Below are 18,032 nucleotides of genomic sequence, written 5' to 3' on the forward strand. Positions count from 1 at the left end.
CCCCCTGCCCGGGCCGGACCCAGTGCCGCCCGCCCCGCACTCACCTGCGTGTCGGCCGCCATCGTTCCGCCACGACCCCGGAACCGGTAGCGGCTTCCGGGGCGGGCCCGGAGCCACGGCGATGGGCGCTGCCCGCCCGGCCCGGGAGCCCCGGCCCCGCCGCGCGGGGAAGCGGAAAGGGACAGGACGGGCGGCGGCTGCACCGCCCAGACCTGCTCCGGGCACGGCCTGTGCCCGGCCCGGCCGGGGAGAGCCGCGCTGCGGCCCCGAGAGCAACCGTTCCCCCGCCCCGGCCCGAGAACAACCATCGCCCTGGAGCAGGGCCCCTCGGGTTACACCTTCCCCAAAACCCAGCTGACGTGGAGACTACACCATCGATGCAAGCACACATGAAGGTGGAAAAGAGGTTTTTATTTCTCCCATCGGGTCAACTCTGACAGAGGCAGAGGGTGCATGCTGTTAGTCAAAGAGACCAAATCCCATGTCCTCGTCAGACTCCTCCGACTCCTCCTTTGCTGCCTCCTTCGCTGGAGCAGCAGCAGTGGCAGCAGCAGGTTTAGCTGCTTCAGCTACCACAGGCATGGCTGCCACAAAAGCTGAGGGGTCTGCCAGGAAGGCCTTCACCTGCAAAAGTGGGGGAAAAAATGTAAACTCACAAGGAACAAAACATTTTGCAAGACTGAACCTTTGTAATGATAAAGGCAGCACTTGCAGCTTGCCAGAAATTGAAGAGGTCCCCTCCTCACTAGCAGATATTAATAACCAAAGATGTTTCAGCTATGCTGAGTGTAACGGCCCCACAGAAGCAACACCAGGTAAATCAGCTTTCTCCTGCCATTTGTACACAACGTACAGAAGCAAGTGGCCCTTCTCCAGACACATCCTGCATCCTCAAACCAGGGGATGTGCTGTCAATGTGCCTAGCTGCATTTCTAACACACCTCTGCAGAGCTCAAAGCCAGCCATTACCTTTTCAGCCAGTGGGAAGGTGTAGTCAGTCTCCACAGCCACGGCCAGGACACGCTTGTACCCATTGATGATGGAGTGGGGCACGGACGCGATGGTCGGGTACCCAATTTGCAGACAGATGCTGGCAACATTACGAACACCCTGTGAAGAAACAGACTTGTGTTTCTGTGGTCTGAGAAATAACCTGGACTAGAAATCACAGCAGAGTAAATCACTTTTACGCTGAAACACAAGGAAAAGCATGCAATGCACTCAGGTACCAGCTCATGAAATCAAGGCATCAAGATTTAAATGTCTTTTACCTCTGCTCTCTGGTGACAGGACTCAAGAGAACAGCACGAAGCTGTGTCAGGGGAGTTTGAAGTGGAATAATAGAAAAGGTTCTTCCCCAGAGGGTGGTCAGGCACTGAACAGGCTCCCCATGGAATGGTCATGTCTCCAAGGCTGCCAGAGCTCAAGAAGCATTTGGACAACGCTTTTGGGCACAGGGTAGGACTGCTGGGGTGTCCTGTGCAGAACCAGGAGGTGGACCCAAAGATCCTTGTGGGGCCCTTCAGAATATTCCATGATTTTAACTGGCCTTAAATGATTTCTGAAGCAGTTTCAGATGAAGAATCCTACAAGTACTCCTGACAGACAGTTTCTCTAGGGAACCAGGGAGAACTCCTGGCTCTGCAGGATCTCATGGAAAATACCAGACAGGACACTTTGTTGGGGGGCAGTGCTGGGTCCCAGAGCAGCAATGCAGAACACGAGGGACAGGGCTGTGGCACTCACCTCCAGAAAGCGTTTGTGCAAGGTCTCCTCAGTGATGTCCAGCACTTCAGGGTTGTAAATGCTGCCATTGTCAAAGACCTGCTGGATCACCAACCCAAAGGAGAACGGGGAGATGTTCAGCATGTTCAGCAGGGTGGCTTCGCTGGCACCCACTTTGTCTCCAGTCTTGATAAGCTGCACATCGCTCTGAGGAGATCAGGGAAAAGGAGTGAATACACACCAAGAAATTCCAGCACATCAAATGGGACACAAACACAGGCAGTGGAACTAGAGGAGCAAATGAGCACAACCAACATACTCCACCTTCAGCTCCACAAGCAGAGGAAGCCCCAGACCACACAAACAAGTCCAAGCCAGCCAGGAGAAAGGCAGCACCTTTCCTGCATTACCTACAGGTAGCTCCACCTGCATATTCCTCTCACAGAGCCTACCCCTGGAAATCTGATGGAGAACTTCAATCCCTCCACTTCAATCCCTGCACACTGAAGCCAGACACCCTCCTCCAGATCCCAAAGTGTAATAATTACACTGCTCATACAGTATCTTGGCACTAATGAGAGCTCTGGCCTTCACGGCTCCCTCAAATGCAACAATCAAGGCCTCCCAGTCAAGGAACAGCTTGAACAACTGCAGCTCACTGACCAGAATTTCAATGGTTCCTCTGGAAATCTTGGTGGTGATGCCCAAGGCCTGGAAAAAGGAGGTCTTCTCGGGTCCGAGGCCCGTGTTCTGGGCTGGCACAGTCACATCACAAGGAGCGATAGCACCGGCACGGGCAGCAGCTGGCACCTGAGAGGGGGGAGACGAGACACTGCAAGAACGTTCACCTCAGATCTTGTGGGATCTCCTCCTCCCTGATTTGCTCCTCCACAATAGATCCAGAATAGCACCCAGGATCCTCCAGGATAGACCCAGAATAGCATCCAGACACACAAAAGTGAGGCAACTGGACTTAAGCCACTTGGCTAAAACTGCCGGGGCCAAATCCCAACCCTTGAGGACTCCAACTAAGGAGGTGTCCACCGTGAAGACTGTTTTATTTTGCATTCCATCTCAGCATAAACAAACAGTGAGTGATGATGTCCCTTACCTTGTTAGCCAGCAGCATGTCCCGGATCTCAGTCAGATCCTCCTTAGTGAAGACAAAGCCCACGTTCCCACGGATATGAGGCAGCAGCCTGAAGGGAAGATGACAGACTTCAGTTTCACTCCTTAGACAACCTCCCCTCTTCCAAGACAGAGGACCCAGAAGTGCTCTCAGGCACATTACCCACTTTTCTAGTGCAGGGTTATTCTCCAGATGACCACGAATAGCTTTGCGCATCATCGTGTTCTTCCCCATCAGCACAACAGCTTTTCCACGCAGGGACATCCGGATCTGCTGCATCTGCTTGGATCCCACATTGTCTGCTCCCACAATGAAACATTTTGGGTAATCATCCAGAAGTTGCTATAGCAAAAGAAACACTGTAACTATACAAAGAAATTCAGAGCTGAGCACAGAGCAGCATTAAAACCTCAAGATGTTAAAAGCTAAAAAAAAAATCTGTCAGAAGTTTGAGAATTATGAGCTCCAAGTGAGGCTAGGTGGGCCACAGGCTCCATCTTTCACTCAGCTATCGAGTCACATCCCTGAACACGTCTGCAAGCGCCACGGCAAATTCTCAGGAGGCCTAATCTGGACTATGTCAAGTCTCTTCCTAGTGCCAGGAACTCATTCAGACACCTCAGAGCACTCACTTCTCTCTCAGAAGCCCCCACAGCCCGGCCCGCCCGGCTCCCGCTGCCCCGAGCCTGCCCCGGCACCGCCCCACGAGGGTTCCGTGTCGACACTCACGATGATTTTCATAAAATAGTTGGACTTCCACGTAGCCCTGTCTTCCCTGGGCATCTCGGCGGTGCTCCAAGGATCGCCCGGTGGGTTTAAAGACGAGCTGGGACCTGCCAGGAAGAGCGGCTTAGGTGGGTCCCCACCCTTCCCCTCCCTCCGTCCTGGGGCCCAGCGCTCCCAACCCCACAGCCCAGCCGCGGCCCAGAACCCCGCTCCTGGTCCCGGTCCGGTCCCCTCAGCGCGGCCGCCCAGCCGCAACCCCGCCCGGACTCCAGAGCCGCCACGCCGCGCCGCGCCCGCACCTCCACGAGGGCTCCGGGAAAGAAAGGCCGCAGGGCGGGCCCGTCTCCTTTTATAACGCGGCTCATGACCAATGGCAGAGCGCTCCGGAGCTCCCTCCCCTCAGCCCATTGGCTGCTCCCCACGTCAATCATCAGCAGCTCCGTGGGCCGCGCGTGACGCCAGCGGAAGACGCGAAAGGCTCAGGGAGAGCGCGCGCGGCCGGGCGCGCGTCGCCCCCTGGCGGCCGGAGGAGCGCCCTGCCCCTCCCTTCCCCCCCCCAGCCCCTCAGCCCCTCAGGGGCCCCCGGGGCCCGGCCCCTCACAAGCTCGGGGGCGGGAAACAACCGCGACACAGGCGTGACTATAATGGTAAAAATTTTATTGGCGTAACTGCAAGGTTTTTAAATGGAGGAAAGAGAGAAAAAAAAAAAAAGCGGAGTTAGAAGTTTACAAGGGAGGAAAGAATCAAATAATTGTCGACCCAGCGGAGCTTCCCCCAGCCCAGCCCGGACGTGATGTAAAAGGCCTTCCCCAGGGGTAGTGCACCCCCACACCCCAACAGCGGCTGTGCTACCCTAAAACCACATCTGCACTGAACGAACAGGCATTTTGGATAGCTACAGCGGCCGCAGCCACCACTAGGCATTATTTGGCAGAGTAGCATCGGTGTGGCATATCAGACACCAGATGAAGGCAGAAGGTGAGTGTGACATCATCTCGGTTAAGCACTAAGGCCAGAGGAGCCTCCTCTCAGCACCACGCACCCCACTCAGCAGCCTGCAACCTTTTGTTGCCGCAAGTGTCACTAACAAAGCCTCAGCTAGCAGTGAGGTAGGTTAAAGACTCCCCAGACAGGGAAACTGAGGCACAGGATTACACAGTTTGCAGATGTTACACAAAGTGGCAGTGCCAGAAACATCTCAGCCCTCTCCAGCACTTGCACACAACAGCTGTGTGTCCCCTCAGCGGCACCAAGGAATTTAACCTCTCCAGCGAGATAAACACAGGCAGCTTAGGAACATCCATTTTAGGTCAAATAGACTTACAAGATGAAAAGGCAAATAAGGACTCTTGCCTCAAGAATTTCCCAGAGCTGTGCTCAGCCCAGCTGACACAGCTCCAGTGCTCCTAGAGCTCCCTCTGGTCTCACACCCACACACTGAGGTTTGTTTGTCAGGGGAAATCAGTGGGACAGTATCAGTGACCAGAGCAGGGCAGCGCAGCACCATGACGAAGTCATGGGACTGTGACCCATGGCTTTCAGGGCTGGTTTCTGACACAGACACCCCTAGACCCCCTCTAATGCACCCACCGAGCTGCAAAACACAACTGAATGCCAATGGTGACAGAGCTGCAGCTCTCCAGAGCGCTAACTGCAAACACCATTCCCAGGGCTGGTACCACAGAACGCCACCGGGAATTTCAGCACAACACTCCCCTCTCCATAGCACCCTCCAGCCAGAGACCTAGAAGTGCTTCACTAGACATGAACTAGGCCTCACAATAACTTCACAAATCCAGGCTAAACTGCCCCCATTTTACAGATGGGGAAACTGAGGCACCATAAGGTTTAGTGACTGGCCCAAAGCTGCACAGCTAGTCAGGAACAGACTCTGTCGCCCAGTTTCTCCTCCTCAGTCACAAGACCTTTCTTCCACAGAAAGAAAGGAACCTCTTCCCCAATTAACCCTGTTCTGGTTTGAGACAGCTGAAGAAGAGAAACCAAGGGCAAAGATCTGAGATCCTTTCCCCATAGCATCATATTAAGACTCACTTTTAACATCCTGGAAGCTGATCTTTGGGAGAACGGCAGGTGATTCAAATACAGCAGTTTACAGGTTACAATAAAAACCAAAATTACACTTTTAGGTGACCCAGAGGAAGAAAAAAAAAAAACAAACCCAAACCTATTCACAGTTCACCTGCCTGTGCTAGGGGAAAAAATACAAGTCACATTCCCTTGCCCATAGATTCCAACCCGCAACAAGAAGGAAATATTGAGTGTTAGTTAGGCTTAATAAAGCATTGAGATTACAGATGCAGTAAGCCAGCATAACTGGCAAGCTGCCTAGGGCAGCACAGCTTGATATAAAAGTTGCTTTCTTAAAATCACTTCAAAATCAATTTCCATATAAGAGGATTAAAAGTAAATTAGATATGAATTCAAAATCAGTGTAAGAAATCTACAGTTCTTATCAAAGACAGGATACAGTATTCACTTTGATAGTAAAACTCCAAGTGTGTCATGCACACCCGACCCCCAGGACTCGTTATACCAGTAACAGTCAATATAAAAGGTTATTGCTGTAGCATCTCTCAGTAGAACATGTTTAACAAGAGCTCAGAAAAGGGAGACACCAAGGGGCTGATAGGTGTCATTAGCAAACCGGAAGAAGAAAGGATATAAATTTAGGACTTTTTTTTTTTTCCTGGCTTCTTAAACCCTTCCTTCTCCCCACTCTTCTGTGACAGATTCAGGCCCTGATAGATGGGAGAGTTTCAGGCCAGATAAACACATGCACGTCACACTCACTCATAACAGGGATGGATGAACAAGGCTGCTCTAACCTCTCTGTCTTTAAAGAAGGGGTGATGCCTCTTCCTCTCTGCCAGGAGCAGTAGGTGAGGGGAGCAGATTCCCTGAGCTGGCCTGGGTGCCTATGGAGCTGCCTGGCACGGCATGTCCCTACAGGAGAGCACAACAGTGCTGAGGGATGGTCGGGGCTTACCCCACCTCCTGCTCCAGTGTGCTGAGAAAAGGCATTGAGAAAGGGAGTAACAAACTAAGGAAAAAAAAGAGAAACACCCCACACAATAACATCTTGATTCCTCTTAACTGAAAAAAAGAGTAAGTGGTATTATCTCCTTACAGTGTAATGGAACTGGAGAGACCCTTGCAGGGTCTTGGCTGCCTGTGCTGATGCTCTAGTCTCAGCAAGTCACACACACCATGTAACTCTGTGAGCAGAGCCAGGGTGGCACTGAGGTCACAGGGTGGCCTCTCTTCGCTGTCACTCACCCGGCGCACCTGCAGGCAAAAGCCTGAGAATGAGGTGTCAAAGCAGAGGGTTGTGTTGTCTGCAAGTGTCACTATTTGCTCAGAGAGCTGACACAGGCTGAAATGTACTGGCAAAGCCTCCTGCTGCCAGGAGAGGGCTGGGAAAATCTTGCTGTTAGAGCCCTCGAGCTAAGCTCAGCTGTCAGTCACACACAGACACACACACACACACCATAACGAGGGATCTCAGCCTCTCTCTTCTGAGACACAGCAAGGGCGTTTCCAGTTTAATGGTCCATCTCATCTCTGGATCTACTGCCTCTCCATAGCAGCACTTCCCACCCCCCACCCCCCTCCTCCCCTGCCTGGTAAGGTTCCTAAATCACAGTAATGTTCAGAGAGACAGAACTGCCAAGGGGGTGGCAGAAAGATGCTTTAGAGCCCATCTATGGTGCCTCTAACAGAAGAGCTTGAGGAAGCAGTTCTGGCAGTAGGGTTTGTCGTTTTGCTCTTTGAAGGTTCCTTTGTTGAGCTGCTTGAGGCAGAAGGCACAGACAAAGTGTTCTGGGTGGAATTTCTTGCCCATAGCAGTGATGCAGCGTCCTGTGATGGGCTTCTGGCAGCCGGAGCAGAGCGAGCCGCGGCGCTCGTGGTAATGCACCTCGCAGTAGGGCTGCCCGTCGTGCTCGAAGAAGCTGCCGTTGACAAACGGGGTGAAACATTCCTGCAGCAGGACAAAGCAAAGGGGACAGGTTGCATGAGAAGCTGGGGTGGTGGGCAGGGACAGCTCTACAAGAGTCCTCTGCTCTATGGCACAGCCCAGCTGTGTGGTGGGCAGGTGAACTGCTGCCTTCCAGCACTGTCCTACTATCCAGAGCCAAACTCTGCCCATCATGAAGAGTTTCCAAAAAAAGACTGAGAAATGCACAGTTACAGACACAAGCAAGGGAATTAACCAGCTCCTTTGCCCAGCTGGCTTCACTTCTACAAAGAAAATACCATGGATGAGCTACCAGATACGTCCAGCAAGGAAAAAAGAGAATATTCCTGCCCTGAGATGGGAAACACTGCAGCACCTTTCCCTGGTATTTTTTTCCTCACTCCAGCTTTCTCACAAGGGCAAACAGAAGAAAGGACCAACACAGACTTTCATGCAGCAGAATCCTGATGAGCTTGGGACTGGTTCCAGCTGAGAAAATTAGGCACAATTAATCTTTATGAGTGACCTCTCCAGAATGGCTGGCATTAGGCAGGTACACTCTGCAAAGGATTTTCCAGCCTGAAACATTTCCACCAGTTACACGTGAGTCACTGCTGAAACTGTTCTATAGTGCTAATGATGTTGAACAGATAAGGGGAAGAGGATACACCAGCTATGTGCTGATGTGTCCAGAGCTGCTCCCTCCCCCTCAGCATCAGGCAGCTGAGGACACTTCATTGCAGAACTTGCAACAAAAGCCATCATTTCCACCAGACTGGAGAGACTCCTCTCCTTGTAAAAGTGGGAAACTGATGAAGGAGAGTAAAGGAGAGAGTTGAGGACACTGCCAGATTCACCAAATGTATCAGCAGCAAGACCCAGAGGAGCCAGTTTCCTGGATCCTGGTTTTGCTGTCCTCTTCCCCATGGAGGACACTGAGTATCACACAGCTGGCTCCCAGCGTGTGGACAAGAGTCCAGAAAACAGCATGCAGAGCCATGGGCAGCTGAACACTTGTAGTACCAGGAGAATGCAGTTTGCCTGCAGGAGTCCATGACTTCACCAATGCTGACAGTCTCTTCCCTCAGTCAGCAGGACAGCTGTAAAGTTTGCTCTGCTTTTGCAGAAACAGGAAGAGAATCACATCTTGTGGCCTGGAGCAAATCCGTGCTGGCCTCACTAATTCAGGCCACAGCAGGGAGAAAGGAAAACAGAGCTACTTGATAACATCTCAATCTCTGCATAAGGCATAGCCCCCCACAGCCCCAGTCAGGCACAGCTTCTGCCTCACTCTGCACACCACCACAGGAGCCACACACAGTCCCAACAGGCTGGTGACCATCTGCTCTGAGCATCACAACAGGAATCAGCAGCTTGCAGTTCTGGCTGCTTGATCTGGTTTCTGCCTTCTCTCCCACTCTAGGAAACAGTGGCTGATTTGGCTCATCTCTTGGGGACAGTAAGAGTTAATATTTGCAATGCTCTCTGAAAGAGTGCCAAGCATTTCATCTGCAGTATTCCTGTTTATTATGCTTGTTGTATGGAGCCTGCCACTGTTTCACTGACTTGCATGTTTGTCTGAACAAGGTCACTCTCATTAGTTTACATTGTCAGATGGAGCATGGGAGAGGAAGATCCTCAAAATCTGATTGCTGAGGCAAGTACTCAGAGAGAAGTTTAGCTTATAATTATTTAAAGGTCACAGAAAATATCTCTCTTTATCTGTAAGCTGCTGCAGAAGCCCATAACTGCAGCTGGGAACAGAAAGAGCAAAGCAACTCAAAAGTTTAATATAAACAGACAGATATCAAGAAGGTGTTTGGTTGCTGGAATGTTTTTATGTTGTGGGGCTGGCTGCCCTTCACTACCCCACAGACACTTTTCCCCGATATGGGACCAGATGCTTCAGGGTGGAAACAAGAGGGGTCATACAGCAGCAGCAAAGGACCTTGGGTTTCTTACCCGACAGACAAAGCACTCAGGGTGCCACAGGGTGTTCAAGGCAGAGATGTAGTTTTCCAGGATAGCCCGGGCACAGCCTCCACATTTGGGAGCAAACATATCAAAGTAGTCCTTGCGGCAATAGGCTTTGCCATCCTTCTCATGAAATCCTGCCAAAGGAGAGGAGAGACAAAGGGATCAGCTCCCCATCTTCACTGTGGCCACACAGTGGCCTGTGAAGGGTAACCCATGTGGGTAGGATCATCCCTCTGCTAACACACACAGCAGCTAGAGCTGTTAAGAGTTCCTTGTTCTAACCCTAACACTGTTCCTTGTTCCCTAACCCTAACCCTTCCCTTCCCAGCAGAGGCATGTTCTTCCTCTCCAGGGAGAAGCCATGATTACTGGCACAATCCTTCCCCCATAAACAGCTCCCTTCGAACTCCAGTAGCTCCCCTGTGATGCCTCAGGCTGAACCCCAGCAGCAGCTCTGCCTCATTCCCTTGTCTGCAGTTCAGGGGGGAGATTGCTTTCCCCTTGCACAAACCAGCAATACCTTCAGGTCCAAAGAAAGCTCCACACTGAGCACAGAAAAAGTGTTCAGGATGCCAAGTCCTGTCCAAAGCCGTCACCACTTTCTGTTTAAAAGAAAACACAAAGTACAGGTCATGTAAATGATGGCTTCAGCTTGGACGTGAATAAGGGGGGCTGGAGAGAGGAGAGAACACATGAATGTTGGTGCTGACAAGAGCAAGCATTAAAATAGACTGTCCTTTAGAGACCAGAGTCAATTCACCCCTGCCTCTGGCTTGTTCAGACTTTCCCACTGCACACTTTTTTTTTTTACCCTAAAAGGATCTTCGGCACTGCTTCCTCCCTTACACAGGGCCCCATCTAGTCCTCAGGACCAGCACTGGTGCCTGTTACCACAGGCTACCAACAACAAAAAGCTGAGGAATCATGACCAGAATGATGGAGCAATGTGGGACGCTGAAGGAATTTCAGCAAAGGTAAGAGGGACCAACGCCACTCACTAGTATAAGAATTTGACTGTGCCAAGTTGTTTCCCTTTCAAAGCAAGGACAAAACAAATACAGAAATCCCTGAACAAAATCTTCCACCCAGAATACATGGGTGGACTTTTAACATCTAGGCTTGCAGCAACTTGCCAGCACCATGATTCCCCCAAGGAACTCACATCAAGGATGGGCCCATTGCAGTAGTAGCAGCGAGGAGAGAAGAGGTTGTGATAGTCCTTCTCGCAGTAGGGTTGCCCATCCCGCTCAAAGAAGTTCCGAGACCCAATCTCCTCCTGGCAGTGGGTGCAGACGAAGTGCTCAGGGTGCCAGGTTTTCCCCATGGCTGTAACCACCTGTTGGGAAAACAGATTATGGAGAACAACTCTATCTCTCCCTCCCCTAGACCATATGACAAGATACCAGCTGGAGGTCAGCAAGAATGACAAGTTCTACTACTCAAGTGAGCCCTGGACTGGGGTAGCATGAAAACTGAATTACCTATAATCTCAGGAGAGGGCAGTCCCTCAGGGGCAGGGTAGAGGTCACTGGAGGAGCTTACAGCGTACCTAGCCAGTGGATAAATAGAGTACTTCAGTTTCTCCAGCATCTCCAGTCTCTCCAGCCTCACGAAACAGCCCTCCCCATTACTCCCAGCTGCAGCCCAAGGTTCAGCAATGAGGCAGCACCTTCAACCCACCTGCCCAGCAATAGGCTTCTTGCAGGCTCCACAGACACCTTTGGCAACCGTAGCTACACCCAGTTTATTCAGGTCAGACTGAAGACTTCCCAGCATGGTATCCAGCTGACTGCCAGGCTTGGAGGCTGTGGATGGAGGCGAGCTGCTCCCAGCTTTTCCCTGTGCCATGAACTGCAGGTAAGAGAAAACAAATACTGTAAGGTGAATGCTGCTGTGCTTAGCAGATAAATGCCTGCTGTTGGTGCCAGTGACTCCTCTGCAGAAATAGACAGGAATCAGTTATGCTCTCTGAAAAAGCTGATGAGACCCAGGATCAAGTACACACATGTATTCTGCCCATGCAGAGACATGCAGAGAGCTGAGCTATGTAACAGTAGAGCTGTGAACTGAGGATTTGATTTTCTTTCACTGCACATACAGCAGAAGTCACCAGCACATCCCAGGCACTCAGTACAGTGCTCTCTAAGCCTCTGCCAAAACTCTACCTCATCAGTTCCTGGCCAGCTGACAAAGCAGACGCCATCCAGAGGGCCCCTTCTCCTTGACCTCTCTCCATTCCTATGCTCTTGCTCTCAGTTGTCTCTCCTCTCTAATAGAGATGTTCCTCTCTCCCTCATCTCGCCTCCCTTTCAGCTAGGAAATCTCTCTTTGCACCATCTTCTGCACATCTGCTTGCCATGTCTCTCTCAGTCTCAGGTGGCTCTCACCCCATGCCTGAGCTAAGCAACTGGAAGCAGGAAGGAAGTAACTCCCTCCCAGCTGGCTGCTGTTTACCTACAGAGAGGGCACTGCATCCCCAGCAGACAGGGCTGCCACGTGTATTGTAGTTGGAAATGCACCGGTGGGGGGAAGGGGCTTTGGATACTTGTCTCAGAGGCTGTTTGTGAAACTCACACCACCACAGCACACACGGCTTGGAAAGGCTTCCCAGAGGAGGGGAGAAATGTTTTACTGAGGTTCATAACTTATAAACAAAGCGTATGTTCTTGGCCACCACAGCCCCCTTTGCAAACAAACCCCAGCAAGGAAATAGGATTATTTTAGCTGACTTGGCACTGCCATAGCTATTGTCAGGTTTGGGACACAGAAAAAGAAGTTAGGTTTAGAGCACGTTTTCTTTTACTAAGAGAGTAAATTAAAATTTAAATAAAATCTATGCCTATGAACAACCCACCAGCCTGCTGCCAGCATAGCCAAAGGAGCAGGGACATGCTGAAGTGCTCCAAGCCTTGGCAGACCCTGCCCTTCCAGCCACAGGAGGAGCTCTATTCCCTGTCCTGCAGCTGCTTGTCCTTGCAGCTGACCAGTTTACTCAATGACAAATCCCGGTTTCTGCTCGTTTGTATAAACATTCTCATGACATACACGAATTCAGCTGCTTTTACACACACACCCACACACTCCCCAGCCTTGCCTCACATGCAGCATGACTCCCGATGGATCCTAAGCCACAGCTTTTCCCCTCCTCTCTCCTCCCGTAATTTGCAACCTCTCCTAGTCCAGCAGCACAGAGCAGCCCCATCACACCCCAGACTCCTCAGCCCAAAACAAACCCAACACAACACAACACACATTTGCTACCAAAAACTGTTACAGTGACTGTCTCCAAAGCACACATACACTTGCACAGATACTCTCACAGAGGGACACAACAGGTCTTTGGAGACAAAGCCTGTCCAGAGCCCCAGGATAATGCCCACGCTTCCTGCATGGTGCAGCAGGAGGAAAAGGGCTGCACTGTGTGTAAAGAATCACAGCTTCTCTTGCTCTAGCCAGGGGTTATGGCCACGCAGGGCAGGCAAAGATGCCACACACAAGTGATAAATACCATCCAGGGACAAAGGAGATGAGATTAATTCAGCATGTAACAACAAAGCACTTCACCCTTGTAGTGACCCAGAGGGACCACACACTCCTGCCAGTCACAGCTGGCCCCAGAGCAGGCACAAATACCTGTGCACACCTCCATTTCTAACTGGCCTGGCCATCCAGCCCTTTTGACAGCTCACAAATGAGCCCCGACCTGAAAGAGGTTTGTTTCCACCTCCTGTATATAATGCATGCTGTTTGTAGGGGACACTCAGCACATCATCCTCATGCAAAGGCCCTTCAAATTCCCACCCTTCACCCATGAGATCTGCCATCATTCAGGTTCAGAAAGGAGCTCTCTGAGTAGCAAACCATGCAATACAGGATATTATCCACATTAACAGTGCTGGGAGCTCCAGGAGCAGATCCCAGCACATTCAACAATCAGAAGAGCACACACCATGCTGAGGAAACAGAAAGGGGATCCTGCCTTGTCAGGGGCTGTGGGGCCCCGGAGTGCAGGAGCAGCCAATGGATTGGCACTGCGGATGAGGGGAGGAGCAGAGGTCACCTGGAAAGTACAACAGGTCAAGATGCAGAGTTGTTTCCTTACTCATTGCTTGAGAGCTGCCTGCACACTAACACTGCACTGCACATATACCTTAGAACTCCCCACCACCCTGGAGCTACAGCCCTTCCCTGGCAGCAGATGAAGAACCCAGGTCCTGGCTGTGCTATCTCCTCCCCCAAATCCACTTGTACAGTGGACACCTGCCTAAAAGTGCAAACACAGGAAGGACTGCTGAGCTGCTCCTTTCTGTATGTTCTGCCATCTTTTACTCCCTCCATTTCAGAGAGATTGTGGCAGGGAGAGCTGCAGGCTTTGTTTCAGAGTTACCTTCTTAATCTCAGAGGGAAATAAGAGTCCCTGCTGCACAAAGTGACTGTTAGGACACACAGGACCCAAATATCCCAGCAAGTTATTGCACAGACATGTACTGTGCAGTGCTACAGCTGGGATTAGATATTGTCCATGAGTCCTCTCTCCCATCCAGCAGTTCACACCAGCCTTTACCTGAACACTATCTACTGAGCTGTCAAATTAAAAGCAGTAGTTGGATTGGAAAATACTGCTAAAAACACAAACCAGAACAGAGAAGCCTGCCTGCATTTCTGGGAAGAAAGCTCCATCTTCAGTCTGACAGCCAACAGAGACAACTGCCTTGGTGCTAGGGGTCCAGGTCTGGGGAGAACAGGAATGTTTGGGACCTTCATTAGGAGGGGTGTCCACAACAGAAACCTCATGATAATCATTATCAGAAGCTTCCCACTGGAAGAGAGGCTGGGGAGCCAAGCTGAAAGAAGAGACTGGACTAGGAGCTGGGGTAGATGACACATGGCAAGGCTGAGGTGGGAGTGAGAGAAGAGGTGCAGGGCCAGAGGCAGGAGAAGGAGCAGCATTAGCAGGGACTATCTTTGCAGCTTCTTTGGAAGGCTGGAGCTGGGAAGAGGCTGGAACAGAGATTGTCCTCCTCGGGAGGAGTGGGGATTCTGGAGGAAAAACCACCTAGAAAGACACGGAGGAAGAAGAAAGGTGAATAAATCCAAAGAGGAATCAACAAGCACTTCCTTTAACAGGAAGGCTGGTTGCTATCACTGTTTATCTAAAGGGAAAAAGCAGCTAGGAAGAGAAGGGAACTAGAAAAGGTGCTGCTCACTGTAGCTTAAGGAAGAGCACCATCTTATCCATCCCCAGAAAGCCCTGAACAGGTACAGTACTGGACAAAACAAAACACACCTCGATGTCAGGCCTCCCAGTGCGGTTTTAAAAATAATACCCACATGGACATTTGAGATGTGATAGCAGCAGACTGCATCAACAGACACCATCAGCAGCTCCCTTAGATCCCACCCCAGTTCTTAAACATCCAGAACTTGATCCTGTGCTGATCTCCCTCTCAGGCCAAGCAAGGGTGAATAGAAAGAGTTGGTTCTTCATTTTGTGTAGTTTAGGCTGCTCAGAAACTCAATCTGCACCTCCACACAATGCTGTCTGGACAGAAGAACATGCTGGAATTTCCCAGCATGTGTGACCCTGCTTTCTACCTTCTCTACTTGCTGTTCACCACTCTGCTCTTCCCCCCAGGGCCTGGCAGTGACAATGAGCCCCTCTGTCAGCCAGGCATCCTGGCTTTGCCATTCTTCCTGCTCCTGGTTATCGATGCCCAGTCTGTCCTGAAGCTCCTCAATCAAGCGATCTTGGGACTCAGTCTTGTGGAATATGGCAGGACCTAGTTTACGCCTTGGAGAGAGGTCCCGAGACATTGGATGCACATTTGCAGTCTCTTTTGTCCTCTTGATTAAAGATTTAATCTAAATGACAAAGGCAATAGTATGAGCAGAGAAAAGCAATGTCAGAGCAAGCCGAAAGATGCAACAGCACAAATTCAAAGACATTAGTGACAATCGTGAACAGGAAGAGTGATGGCATTTATTCCACAATGCCAAAATTCCTCTTGGCACAGCCCAGAACAGTGACTCAGTGCAAGGAAAAACCCTGTAAGGATAATCACAGCAGCCAAAAATAACTGTCTAGAAAAGGAAGGGAAAGATTAACCAGCAGGAAGCCAAGATAGGAGGTGCAGCATGAGCACTCCACTGAGCATTACAGAAACCTCAGCATCACAGGGCAGAGAGCTGCCTCTCTGTGTTTGCCCTTGACAGGCACAAGGCTCTTGTTCAGAGATGTCTGGTGCACTAAGTGTACTTCCAGCATGGAAAGGAACACTAACAGCTTCAGTAATGAGACCTAAAAAGGTAGGCAGAACAGAGGAGCTGCCATCCCAATCAAGAGCATAAAACAGCCCTTTCAGCTTTTTGGAGGTCTCTGTGGACTGAGCCTTACCCCAGTTAGGGAATAAAAGTCCATCTCACAAGGAATTCCCTACAAACTGCCACATTCTGTGCTGCTGAGCCACATGCAGGAGAGATCACAAGATAAAGGTGGGGGCTGTGAAGCCCTGTGACATGCAGCTGTCAGTGACACCGCTCAGAGCTCGTGCTGTTAGTGGGGTGGGCCCAGGCACACTCACTGCACACACACACTGTTATTGTGCTGGCAGAACAGTCCTGGCTAGGACTTGCCCTACTCCTGCATTCACTCAGTGCCTGCCTGGCCAGACGCAGAAATCCTCTCAATGGGTGGTTTGGAGACACATGGCGGATCCCATTCAGCCTTCCCAAAGTTTTCTGGAGATTCCGGAGTTACTGCAGAGCTTCTGAGCTGCTCATTTTCCTGGTCTCCTCTGGCCTTGTTCATGTTAGCAGTACCTGCCTTCCTAAGAGTTCTGTCTCTGCCCTGCCTCTTCTTGCCCACATCAGGACAGTGATGTACCTTGTTTTCATGTGGCACTTCAGCTTTTAGCTCCTGTCCTTGCTCCACGACAAAGCCCAACTGGTTTTTAGTGTCTGGAAAGACATCCCACCGATCCAGGGCAACAACAGGAGGTTCATTAACAGAATCCATAATACTGTCATTCTTTGCATGCACCTCTGGCACATGTGCAGGCAGCTCCAGGGCCCACAGCTCATCTAAAGCTGTTTCCACACTTCTGCCCTGGGAGGAAAGACCTGAGTTGTCCCTGAGTACTCCCTGCTGATGCAGGTCCTTGGGTATCTGCCCCTTCAAAGCATTTGAAACAGGTACATTTGAGATTTTGGGGTCAGTTCTGTGTTCCTTCTCAGTCTCTTTTGCCATGTCATACCCTAAGCCCTGTGCCTCCGCATTAGCAGATCTACAGAGAAGCTCCACACTGGAAGCTGGTGCAGCCTGGGAAGTATTTCTGGAAGAGTCAGGCTTTCTGTTCAGCTGAACTAAGCCTGCAGAGGCCACCTGCTCCCCCCGAGCAGCATAACCAGAGGAGCTCCGTGGTGGGGGCACAGGTGGAGGGGCAGCAGGATGCCCTGACAAAGACAGAACTGCAGGGTCACTGCATTCCTCAGTGCAGGGGTCTGCTGAGGGGACAGATGTTGGCACTGTCGAGTCCCCACTGTGACTTGCAGAAGGGTGTTTGGAATGGGACAGCACTGCTAAACTGTGAGGAGTGTTGCTGGAGTCTGCATTTGCTGAACTGGGAACCGGTTCTAGGGGCGATTCAGAAATCAGAGACATGGTGGAACTAGTCTGCAAAAAAAGAGATAGAAGGAATAAAGAGAGAAAAAGATAATGACAGAGATAAGGAAAAGGAAAAAAAGGCACAGAATTAAGCATTGTAAGAATCATGACTTCCAAATCAAAAAGCCACATTGAGCCAAATCCTTACTTCCAAGAGTAAGGAAGAAAAATGAGACACCAAAGAGCAGAACCACTACGACATTGTACCAATCTTCACGAGTTCTACAGCCACTGGGATCCTTTTCCTGGGCCCTCCTCCTCAGTGACAGCTCACTGTCACCTGCAGCTGTGCTGGGGGCATGGCATGGCCACCGCTGGGAAGCCAGCTTCAAACCCAGGAGTGTCTCAACTGTGAATAAAGGTCACGTTAACTTACTCACAGTCAGACATGTAAATTTTATATTCCAAAGCTGCAAAAAAATTCACTCAATTAATACAACAAAGCATGACATTTTCTTCTTGATACACTAATAAAATGCTCCAGTTGGCTGAGTTCATGGCAGTGAAAACAAAGCTTCAGGGCATTCACAGCAAGAGCAGATGACATGGGCTTTGTTCTATTCACATCACTAATCTCACCTTGGAAGTGACACACACTGAATCTATACAAGCCTGTCAGTCACTCCATGCCCTTGTGAGCATTGCTTAGGTGGCAGATTAGCCTCTTCCCCTTAGGCCAAAGACTACACATTGACATTGTAATAAAATCAGTATTAATTTTGATCCAAGGAACATTCTAAAAAGAATAATTAATACAGAGGTTTTGGTTTTCCTTGACTTATAGGGTCTTTTAAAACAGAAGATCATGGGTCCTTCTTTCCTCACTTCCAGTGGTT

The 18,032-nt window shown here is 50.5% G+C and overlaps 3 protein-coding genes across 8 annotated transcripts in view; all 3 read right to left on the minus strand.

Annotated features, from left to right (window-relative positions):
- GCN1 (GCN1 activator of EIF2AK4) overlaps positions 1 to 87 on the minus strand; it is a 38,076-nt gene extending 37,989 nt beyond the window's left edge. For both annotated transcript variants that reach the window (XM_015643778.2, XM_015643777.2), the window contains exon 1: positions 45 to 87. In XM_015643778.2, the coding sequence (XP_015499264.1) occupies positions 45 to 62 (18 nt within the window). In that variant the 5' untranslated portion in view covers positions 63 to 87. The remainder of the gene's footprint in view (positions 1 to 44) is intronic.
- A 303-nt stretch (positions 88 to 390) lies between these two features.
- RPLP0 (ribosomal protein lateral stalk subunit P0) lies at positions 391 to 3,990 on the minus strand. The gene is made up of 8 exons (XM_015643781.3): positions 3,880 to 3,990; positions 3,584 to 3,687; positions 3,021 to 3,196; positions 2,837 to 2,924; positions 2,389 to 2,535; positions 1,747 to 1,932; positions 970 to 1,110; positions 391 to 624 (listed from the first exon to the last, which is right to left on the minus strand). The coding sequence occupies exons 2-8, from the start codon at positions 3,635 to 3,637 to the stop codon at positions 460 to 462; spliced, it is 957 nt and encodes a 318-aa protein (XP_015499267.1). The 5' UTR covers positions 3,638 to 3,687; positions 3,880 to 3,990; the 3' UTR covers positions 391 to 459.
- Positions 3,991 to 4,216: 226 nt separating this feature from the next.
- PXN (paxillin) overlaps positions 4,217 to 18,032 on the minus strand; it is a 49,349-nt gene continuing 35,533 nt past the window's right edge. For 3 of the 5 annotated variants that reach the window (XM_033518151.1, XM_033518150.1, XM_033518154.1), the window contains exon 7: positions 15,352 to 17,205. In XM_033518151.1, coding sequence (XP_033374042.1) covers positions 16,180 to 17,205 — 1,026 coding nt within the window. In that variant the 3' untranslated portion in view covers positions 15,352 to 16,179. Of the gene's footprint in view, positions 7,581 to 9,518; positions 9,668 to 10,053; positions 10,136 to 10,695; positions 10,870 to 11,213; positions 11,385 to 13,512; positions 13,594 to 14,169; positions 14,590 to 15,128; positions 17,206 to 18,032 lie in introns of those variants that run through there. The other 2 variants (XM_033518153.1, XM_033518152.1) reach the window with 2 other exon arrangements.

The sequence above is a fragment of the Parus major genome, chromosome 15 (genome assembly GCF_001522545.3).
Source record: "Parus major isolate Abel chromosome 15, Parus_major1.1, whole genome shotgun sequence".
Lineage (NCBI taxonomy): Eukaryota > Metazoa > Chordata > Aves > Passeriformes > Paridae > Parus > Parus major.

Excerpts from the sequence above, each read along its gene's own strand:
- RPLP0 (XM_015643781.3), bottom strand. The coding sequence starts at position 3,637 with ATGCCCAGGGAAGACAGGGCTACGTGGAAGTCCAACTATTTTATGAAA. Across the intron at positions 2,925-3,020 it reads AATAACCCTGCACTAGAAAA|GCTGCTGCCTCATATCCGTG; the intron begins GTGGGTAATGTG and ends TCTTCCCTTCAG. Across the intron at positions 625-969 it reads CCTTCCCACTGGCTGAAAAG|GTGAAGGCCTTCCTGGCAGA; the intron begins GTAATGGCTGGC and ends CCACTTTTGCAG.